This window comes from Calidris pugnax, unplaced genomic scaffold, assembly GCF_001431845.1.
Source record: "Calidris pugnax isolate Ruff unplaced genomic scaffold, ASM143184v1 scaffold1010, whole genome shotgun sequence".
NCBI lineage: Eukaryota > Metazoa > Chordata > Aves > Charadriiformes > Scolopacidae > Calidris > Calidris pugnax.
The window spans coordinates 1-10,016 of record NW_015091678.1 but is presented as its reverse complement, the minus strand read 5'-3'; the positions used below and the strand labels follow the sequence as shown (position 1 = coordinate 10,016).

At 45.9% G+C, this 10,016-nt stretch overlaps 1 protein-coding gene across 1 annotated transcript in view; it reads left to right on the top strand.

Annotated features, from left to right (window-relative positions):
* LOC106900012 overlaps nt 1-9,968 on the top strand; it is a gene marked incomplete at its 3' end in the record, with an annotated part of 54,632 nt that extends 44,664 nt beyond the window's left edge. Inside the window, exons 10-12 of the mRNA XM_014961968.1 lie at nt 8,870-8,886; nt 9,243-9,388; nt 9,544-9,968. Of these exons, the coding sequence (XP_014817454.1) occupies nt 8,870-8,886; nt 9,243-9,388; nt 9,544-9,968 (588 nt within the window). The remainder of the gene's footprint in view (nt 1-8,869; nt 8,887-9,242; nt 9,389-9,543) is intronic.
* Between the last annotated feature and the right edge of the window lie 48 nt (nt 9,969-10,016).

Sequence of the window (10,016 nt, the reverse complement as noted above, 5' to 3'; positions counted from 1 at the left end):
ATGCGGAAGGCAAAGCTTGGTTCATGAGCGCACTGTACTGGTGCCTTTTTCTCCGGCTGATGATTGTGGGCTCATTGCTCAGCGTTCAAACGCTTGTTGTGGGAGTCAGGAGAAATGGGGCTGCTGTTTTCTGGAGCTTCCTTAGTGCGCAGCTTTGTGTTCCTATCATGTACCCACTTGTTTCTCATTTTGCCCCCTGATTCCTGTGTGGGATGAGCGTGTCTTGAAACCAACTGCTAATAGGGCCATGTATAACTTCAGTGCTCATTGGTTCTTCTCTTCTCAGCAGAATTTTCTGTTTCTCTATGACAATGGAGGGAGCAAGGAAATGTCTTTGTATTCGTGCATGATTTTGTCTTTGAACTGTGTACAACGGTGGAGGAATGGGCTAGACAACAACTGATTCCTTGTTGAAGGCTTGTCTGCCTGTTGTGAAGATGAAATCAAATCATCGAAGTTGTGACTATGTCCAAAATCTCTGGTTGAAGAGATATATATCTCATGGGAGATATATTTAGATTGTCTTTTAAGGTTGACTGATTTAAAAGAGTTGGATGTGTCTTGTCTTTAGAATACATGCATATGAGGGCAGGAGGGGAGTGATTCACGATATTGGGAGAAGTGTAAGCAAGGGGGTTTGGCCCTGTGCTGGTGTTCGCTGACCCAGCCTCTCCTGGAGGACCAGTTCACATTTACATTTAGACTCTTGATGTTTCTTCTGTGAAGCAGTGAGTGCATGATTGTATCTTCTCAGTATGGAGATGTGAAGATATACGTGCAAGAAGTTTGCTGTGTGGTAGCATTGCATGTTGAAGAGAAATGGTCTGGCTCACTGGCCTTTCCTCTCATGTGCTTTCAAATTATATGGCTTAAAGAACACTATGCGAGTTTTGAAGAGTTGGAGATGAGAATCATGGGAGCTGTGCATGAGGGGCACCAGACTTAGGTGTGCTCCTTTCCCTGTTCAGTGTCCACCTGTAGTATCATGCAACGCGAGATTCATCTTCCCAAAGAAATGTGGCTAGAGGACATGTGATTCCCGCTGTCTTGGGAGCCCTGGGAGGTCATTTCTTTGCTTTTGCAGGTGGTCGTCAATTTTTAACTAATACTGGATTATGTATTTATGACAAGCACAATAATCGGAGCCCGCCGCGACGACCCCGCCGCTCCCCCGGTGAGTTCCTCCCACCCTCGGAATTGCTCTGCCACGCTTCCCTCTCGCGATTCTCTGCCCTTGTCCACCGATCTTCTCTGTCCCGCCTCGGGAGGTTTAGTTACAAAAAAAAGGCAAATCTTGGTTCATGAGCGCGCTGTTCTGGTGCGTCTTGCTCTGGGGACGTGATCGTAGGCTCTTTGTCAGCCTTGCATTTTTTGTGGGAGTCAGGATAAGTGGGGCTGCTGTTGGCTTGTGGTTCGGTAGAGCGAAGATTTTTGTTCTTATCACGCACCACGTCATTTCTTATTTTGTCCCCTGATGGGTAATACCCATTCTGGTGTCAGTGCTAGCTCTTCTGAATGGATGTATGAAGCTAATTGAAGTTTTCCACATTAGCAGGTTAAGGTATATTCCTGACAGAACAAGTGCTGGAATAGGATGACCATGTCTTGAAATGGACTGTTAATGGCCCCGGGTACAGCTTATAAGCTCCTTGCCAGATGGAGGAGAGTCATGGAAAGTTGTGCCTCTTTGTCTCTTGGTTCCTGCATTTGAAAATCTATTGCAAGAAATAGATGTGTTCTGCTAATTCTCCATATCTAAAATTTGACTTATTTGAAATGGATCTGGATGTGTCTTGGCTTGAAAAGAGGCAGAGGAGAGTGGCAGGCAGGGAAGGGGAAGCTGAGTGGAGAAATGTAGCAGAGGTGCTTTGGCCATGTGCACATTTTCACTGGACCAGCCTCTCCTGTAAGACTGCTTTCTTTTTATTCCTAAGCTCTTGCTGTTTCTTTTCTGAATTGTAGTGAGAGTGACATGCATCTTCCTTCTTGGTATGGAGATGTGAAGACGTGTATGTGAAGTTGGTGGTGTCGTAGTGTAACAGGTTTGAAAGAAATGGTCTGGGACACTGGCCTTTCTTGTAATGTGCTTTCAAATTATATGGCTTAAAGAACACTATGCAAGTTTTGAAGGGCTGGAGATGAGAATCATAGGAGCTGTTCGTGGGGGGCACAAGAGATACGGTTGCTCCTTTCCCTGTTCAATGTCCAACTGTAGTATCATGTAATGTGAAATTCATCTTCCCAAAGAAATGTGGCTAGAGGACATGTGATTTCAGCTGTCTTGGGAGCCCTTCCTCTGTTTTTGCAGGTGGTTGTCAGTTCTTACCGAACACTGAATTATATACTTGTGTCAAGCGCCATTAATGGGAGCTTTAGAAAGAGCAAACTGTGAAATTGCTACCTACGAAATACCTGAATTGGGTACGTACTTTAACTGCCATCATCTGGAAGAGTGTGTTGTGATCCCTTACTTTCTACAGGTGTTCACTTCTTGCATTGCTCATTTGAACGATCTGAATCTTGGCTTTAGTGTCTGCTAATGTGTGGAAGATCTCACCTGTTACGTTTGTCTGACTGTCCCGTACGTGCCTTTCATGTTTACAGCTGTCAAGAGATAGACTTCCATGGACATGGTTCCTTAAAATGTCAACTGGACAAATGCTCTTGCTTGTCATATACACATGGTGAGAAGTGAAGTATTATCCATAGGAAGGAGAAATGGTCTGTGCAATGTTCTTTGGGTGGAGTCTAACTGCAACTTATAAAGATCAATGACAGTGATATGAGCTGTGAAGGCTTTGAGGAGGATCTTGTGGACGTTGTGTGTGAGAAGGTAGCGGTAGAGACAAGGCATGTGTTTTATTAATTCCCAGGGACCATTGCTTCACTACAATGAGTCCGAAGGCAACTTCTTGTTGGATATTTTGCTCAGATTCCATTTGGCCAAGATGTGAGTTCATCAGTTTGCTTTCGTGTTGCCTGATATTTCCTGTGAATGGCAGTTATTGAGCACAGATATAGAATTTGTATTAAGATTTGATAGTCATGTGTCTTCCAAGTGCACATGTGCTGTAGTAGGCTGATGGTGTCTTTGGGGTAACACTTTGATGACTATGATGGATACTTTGATTGGAGCTGCGTATCACTTATTCTCTTGAGAACATTGAATGTTCCTTCAAATTAATATGATGATTAGAGAAATCTCTGCATGTGTCCATGTTGAGATCCTTGTTCTTTCAACGGTGTCTGTCTGCAAACGCAGTTTTTATGTTGTGTGATGTTTTGGGAAGGATGAAAAATTGTGTCTCCCAGAGATGGGAGGTGAAAAAGTTCACTGTGGTATAATTTGAAATGTCTAAAAATTATGAAAGTTTGGTTTCTTCTAGTGGATATATAAGGCCCACTGTTGAGGTTCCGTACATTTTCCATTTTATATTGTCCAAGGAGGAGCTGTGGCTCTGGTCTTTGGTGTAGGCTGCTGTGTGTGTTTCCTGTGCACTTTTTACCAGTTGGATACCCTTCTTGTGTTCCTGCTAGAGCTGACATGATCTGCAATGTTAAGCTCACCTTTCTTCACTTAATCATGTTTCCCAGTCTTGCCTTGGTTGTCAGGGAATTTTTTTTTTTTGGGGGGTGGATAAGCGTGTCTTGAAATGGATTGTTAGTGGCCCTGTATGTAGGTGCTCCTCCTTTCTACTTTTCTCAGCCTTTTTTTTTCTCCTTGAAGAACCACCCACAGTACAAGAAGATGAGGTTCGTGACCTCTTAAGGAACCTGAAGGTGTATAAGTCCATGGGACCTGATGAAATCCATCCATGGGTCCTGAAAGAGCTGGCAGATGAAGTTGCTAAGCCCCTCTCCATCATATTTGAGAAATCGTGGCAGTCTGGTGAAGTTCCCACTGATTGGAAAAAAGGGAACATAACTCTGATATTCAAAAAAGGAAACAAAGAAGACCCGGGGAACTACAGGACAGTCAGTCTCACCTCTGTGCCTGGCAAGATCATGGAGCAGATCCTCCTGAAATCTCTACTAAGGCACATGGAAAATAAGGAGGTGATTGGAGACAGCCAACATGGCTTCACCAAGGGCAAATCGTGCCTGACAAATTTGGTGGCCTTTTACGATACTGCCACAGACTTGGTGGACAAGGGCAGAGCAACTGACGTCATCTACCTGGACTTATGCAAAGCATTTGACACTGTCCCACACGACATCCTGGTCTCAAAATTGGGAACCCACGGATTCGAAGGATGGACCACTCAGTGGATAAGGAGCTGGCTGGATGGACGCACCCAAAGGGTGGCAGTCAACGGCTCAATGTCCAGGTGGCGGCCAATTACGAGTGGTGTTCCTCAGGGGTCGGTATTGGGACCAGTACTATTTAACATCTTTGTTGGAGACATGGACAGTGGGATAGAGTGCACCCTCAGCAAGTTTGCTGATGACACCAAGCTTGGTGGCGCAGTTGACACGCTGGACGGAAGGGATGCCATCCAAAGGGACCTGGACAGGCTGGAAAGGTGGGCCCGTGCAAATGGCAACCAAGCCAAGTGCAGGGTCCTGCACCTGGGAGGTGGCAACCCCAGGGACAAATACAGGTTGGGTGGAGATTGGCTGGAGAGCAGCCCTGAGGAGAAGGACTTGGGAGTGCTTATGGACGAGAAGCTCACCATGAGCCGGCAGTGCGCGCTGGCAGCCCAGAGAGCCAACCGTGTCCTGGGCTGCATCAGGAGAAGTAGCGGCCTTTCAATACCTGAAGGGTGCCTATAGAAGAGCTGGGGAGGGACTCTTTGCCAGGAAGAGTAATGATAGGACAAGGGGAAACGGTTTTAAATTGGAAGAAAAAAGATTCAGATTAGATATCAGGAAGAAATTTTTTACTATGAGGGTGGTGAGACACTGGAACAGGTTGCCCAGGGAAGTTGTGGCTGCCCCATCCCTGGAGGGGTTCAAGGCCAGGCTGGATGTGGCCTTGAGCAACTTGCTCTAGTGGGAGGTGTCCCTGCCCATGGCAGGGGGGTTGGAACTAGATGATCTTTGAGGTCCCTTCCAACCCTAACCATTCTATGATTCTATGATTCTATAATGTGATTAACTCTGGAATGTCTTTGTATTTGTCCAAGCTTTGACCTTTCTTCACTGGGTAGAGGAAGGTCCTGGGCAACAACTTGTTTTTGTCTGTCTACAAGTTGTGGAGGTGAAGGAGAATCATCAAAGTTGTGACAATTTGAGAACCTGTCTGGGTGGCTGTGTTTGAAGGGTTACTAACAGCAGATGTTTTTTTCTGATTCCTTCTCTTTTAAGGTTGACTTATTTGAAATGGAGCTGATCCTGTCTTGGCTTGACAACACATGCTGTGGCAAGAGCTGTACAAGGGCCGGAGGGAGAACTTAGGAGGGGGATATTGCCACTCGGCAGATGTTCTCTGACCTAGGATCTTTTGGAGGACCGCTTCCCTTTTACCTTTAGTCTCCCAATGTTTCTCCTCTTAAGTGTAGTGAGCAGACAATATGTCTTCCTCCTTAGGATGGAGATGTGAAGTTATCCATGTGAAGTTTGTGGTGCGACAGTGGTACATGATAAAGAGAAATGGTGTAGGCAACTAGGCCTTTCATGTCATGTGTTTGTAAATTATAAAGGTCAAAGAACACCATGCAAGTTGTGAAGGGCTGAGGATAATAATCTTGGTAACTCTGTGTGAGGGTAACAAGAGATAATTTTGCTTCTTTCCCTATTCAGTGTCCAGCTCTAGTATCATGCAATGTGAGTTTCACCTTTCTGAAGAAGTTTGGCTAGAAGGCATGTGATTCCAGCTGTTCTGGGAGCCCTGGGAGGTTCTTCCTCTGCTTATTCAGGCTGTTGTCAATTCTTAACTCACAGTAAATTGTGTATTTATGACAAGCACCAGAATGAGAGGTTTGGGCAGAGCAAACTGTGTCTTTGCTACCTACTAAATACCTGGATTATGGGCCTACTCTGAGTGCCATAATCTAGAAGAGTATGTTCTGAGTCCTTCCATTCTGCATGTGCTCAGAGCTGGCCTTGCTCATTGTGTTGGTCTGAAAGTGAGCCTTTGTATCTGACAATGTGTGGAGGATCACATCTGTCACATTTGCCTGGCTGTCCCATATTTACCTCTCAGGTTCACAGCTGGAAAGAGAGGCTCTCATAAACATCTTTCATTCAAATAAAAACTGAACAAATGTTCTTGCTTTTCACATACACATAGGGAGAAGTCAGGTATTAGCCATGGAAAGGAGAAGTTGTTGTGGAACTTTTCTGTAGGTCTATAGGAGTCTATCTGCAAATTATGATGATCATTGTCAATGTTGTGTTTCACAGCTGGAAAGAGAGGCTCTCATAAACATCTTTCATTCAAATAAAAACTGAACAAATGTTCTTGCTTTTCACATACACATAGGGAGAAGTCAGGTATTAGCCATGGAAAGGAGAAGTTGTTGTGGAACTTTTCTGTAGGTCTATAGGAGTCTATCTGCAAATTATGATGATCATTGTCAATGTTGTGTTTCTGTGAAGGGTTTGAAGAGAGTCTTGGGAATGGTGTGTGTGAGGAGGTAGCAGTAGAGAAAAGGCATGTGTGTTATTAATTCCTAGGGTTCATTCCTGGGCTACATGAAATGAGATTGAAGGTGACTTAAGTTTGAATATCGCACTGCTCAAATTCCAACTGGCCAAGTTGGGGGTTCATCAATCTGTTTCCTGTTGCATGATATTTCCCATCAATAGCAGTTATTGAGCATAGACGTAACCTTTAGGTTAAGGCTTGAGCAGCATGTATTTTCCAAGTTGCCCAGTATGCTGAAGTAAGAAGATGGTATCTCTGAGCTGAGATTGGGTCTTTTTTGGAGCTGTATATCAGTTATGCACTTGATAAGATTTTAGATGTCTTCCAGTTTGTGTGATGAGCAGAGAAATCTCTTTGCATGTATCCAAGTTGTGCTCCCTCTTCTCAGAAATAAGAAACTGTGTGTGCAGCTCTCCCTTCAGCAGCATCTGTTTGCAAAGACCTTTGCCATTTTTCTTTTCCCGGATTTCCTGGCTCAAAAGATAATGGTTGTCCTCTGGTCGTAAAGTATTTCAAAATAAATGTGCATGTAGAAAAATGATGCATGAATAGGGTGGCGGAGGTTCCCCAAAACTGATAACTTGATATTACCCAGTCTCTGTTATATGACTGCTCCTCTTTTAGTTCAAACATTTAACATTCATGTGCTTTACCATCCTTTTATTCCATCACAGAATGGTGGTGAGGAAACAGAAGTCCCTTCTTTTTTGGTCTGATTGTCAACCATTATACTCTTATGATATATTTTTGCCAATTCTGAGGGTATTAATCAAAGCTGCAGGTTGTGTAGGGTTGGAGAAAAGACTTGGGGAAGTTCTGTTGGGCGGGGCCAGAGAGGAACTGCTGGTCATTTCCTTGCTTGTCATAATTACTTCATTGGGTACATGATTGTGGTACCATTCAATTTCAGTTCCTTCTGCTCAATATGTTTGGCCTAGGAAATATTATTGAAGCTGATCCATGTTCATTTGTGTATGTTTCTCACTCTTGCCTTGCTTGTCATAAGCTAGAGCCAGTCCTCAGGGTGTCTGATGAAATGGGGACAGCTCTGTTCTAATTGTCTGAGTTCAGGGGCAGTTCCTGTCCACACCTTGGAGGTTCACAGCTGTAAGGAGGAAGGCTTTCCTAGGCATATGAGTGCTTCCAGTGTGAACACTTGCCTGTTGGGAAAGAAAGCAACCCCATTTCGGCTGAAGTGCTCAAAGAACAGAGTGGCAACCCAACCCAGCCTAGGCTTCCCTGAAGAGACATGACGACAGTGAGAGAACATGTGCAGCGTGTCCCCCACATGGTCTCCCATTACATGGCTCAACTGGAGAGATATGGGTTGACAGGTGGGCTTTTAGATGGATAAGGGTCTGGCTGGATGGCCACATCAAAAGAGTTAAAGTCAATGCCTCAATGTCCAAATGGGTCTATACTGGGACTGCTATTGTTTTATGCATCTCAACAATATATTCATTAGTGAGTGTTATGCCTTTATCTGGGATGGGGTTTACTTTCTTTATATCAGCAGGTATACGTCTATGTTTGTGGGTTTGTTTTGGAAATAGTGTTGGTAATACACTGATGTTCTTGGTTGTGCAAAGCAGTCAAGGCCTTTTCTGCCCCTCATGATGCCTCACCAGCGAGTGAGTGCAGAGGAAGCTGGGAGGTGACACAGCTGAGACAGCCTTTATTTCACCTTTTTATTAGGCAAAGATGGAGAAACAGTTCTTCCTGGTGCCTGTTGTGGCAGGAGAAGGGACACCAGATTTAAACTGAGAGAGGGTAGATTTCAATTGGACATAAGGAAGAAAAGTTTTATAGTATCGGTATTGTGACTCCAGAAGAGGCTGCCCAGAAGGTTTCAAGATCAGGTTGGACAGGGGTTTGAGCAACCTCATCTAACGAAAGATGTCGCTGCCCATGGCAGAGGGACTTGTCTAGATGACCTTTAAAGGTCCATTTTGACATGAATAATTCTATGATTCTATGAAAGACTCAACATGGCTTTATACTTTGCTCTTGTAAGCCCCTCAGCTATGGAGTCACAAAAGAAGGAAATTCTGTGAATCATAAAAAGAATAGTAAACGTCCATCTGGTCTATTAGTATAGAGCTACAGACATAGGCTTGGGTGGTATACTTCCTAGTGTAATTATTCTTCTCCCTACAAGAAAATTCAACAAAGGTCAGAAACTTCCATGATCAAAAGGAAGAAATACAGAGAAGACAGAACATTATCAGGTTCAACATGAGAGGATGGCAATGACTTTCGCTTCATTCTGTTTCCCTTTAGTTATTATACACATACAGGTATGTCTTTTTCTAGATATTTGTCCCAGGTAAGGAAAGAAGAATTCAAAGTAAAGATGCCATAAAACTCTTAAACTCTTCCATAGCTTTCACATCGTTTCTTACTCTAAAACTTCTATCTGGATTTTATGAAGAGCACCTGAGTTTCTTTATCAACTGCTCTGACATAAATAATTCCTTCAGATATTCATCAGGGCTCAAGGAGACGGCCTAGAAGTTTCCGAAAGCATATCTCAGTAATAAATGCATTTGCACTTGTCGTTAAGTGCTTCTAAGCTTCCTGTTTCTCATAAAAAAGAGACTCCAAAGCTGGGGACAGCCACTAAACATCGGTCAACAGCCCGGGCCCCCGGCAGCGCGGTCACCGCCCGGCTGCAGTATCGTGGCAGCGCCTCCGGGTGCCGCTGTTGGCCGACGCGGAGCGGCGCTGGAGCCGCAGCCGCAGCCGGAGCCGGCGCAGCGTCAGGAGGGAGGAGCGCGGCGAGCGCTGGCGAGAATGGCGGTCGGTGAGAGGCAGCGGGAGAGGGGGAGCCGGCGGCGAGCAGGCGGGCGAGTGCTGGTGCTGCTGCTGGGCGCTTTGCTGCTGGGCTTGTGCTGCCGGGCGGCGGCGGCGGCGTCGGAGCGGATCCGCTACGCCATCCCCGAGGAGCTGGGCAGAGGGTCGCTGGTGGGGCCGCTGGCGCGGGACCTGGGGCTGAGCCCGGCGGAGCTGCCGGCGCGCAAGCTGCGTCTCAGCGCGGAGAAGCAATACTTCGGCGTGAGCGGGGAGAGCGGGAACCTGTACGTGAGCGAGAGGCTGGACCGGGAGGAGATGTGCGGCGAGTCGGCGTCCTGCTCCGTCAGCTTCGAGGCGCTGGTGCAGAACCCGCTCAACGTTTTCCACGTCGAGGTGGCCATCCAGGACGTCAACGACAACGCACCGACCTTCAGCAAGGCTGCTCTCGACCTCGAGATCACAGAGTTGACGCTCCCTGGTGCTCATTTTCCGCTGGAGATGGCTCGAGACGCAGACGTGGGCAGCAACTCGCTGCTGACGTACCATCTCACTGGCAACCCGGCCTTCTCTCTGGACATCAAAGACAGTACGGGGGGCAAGAAGCAGCCGGAACTAGTGCTGGAGAGAGAGCTGG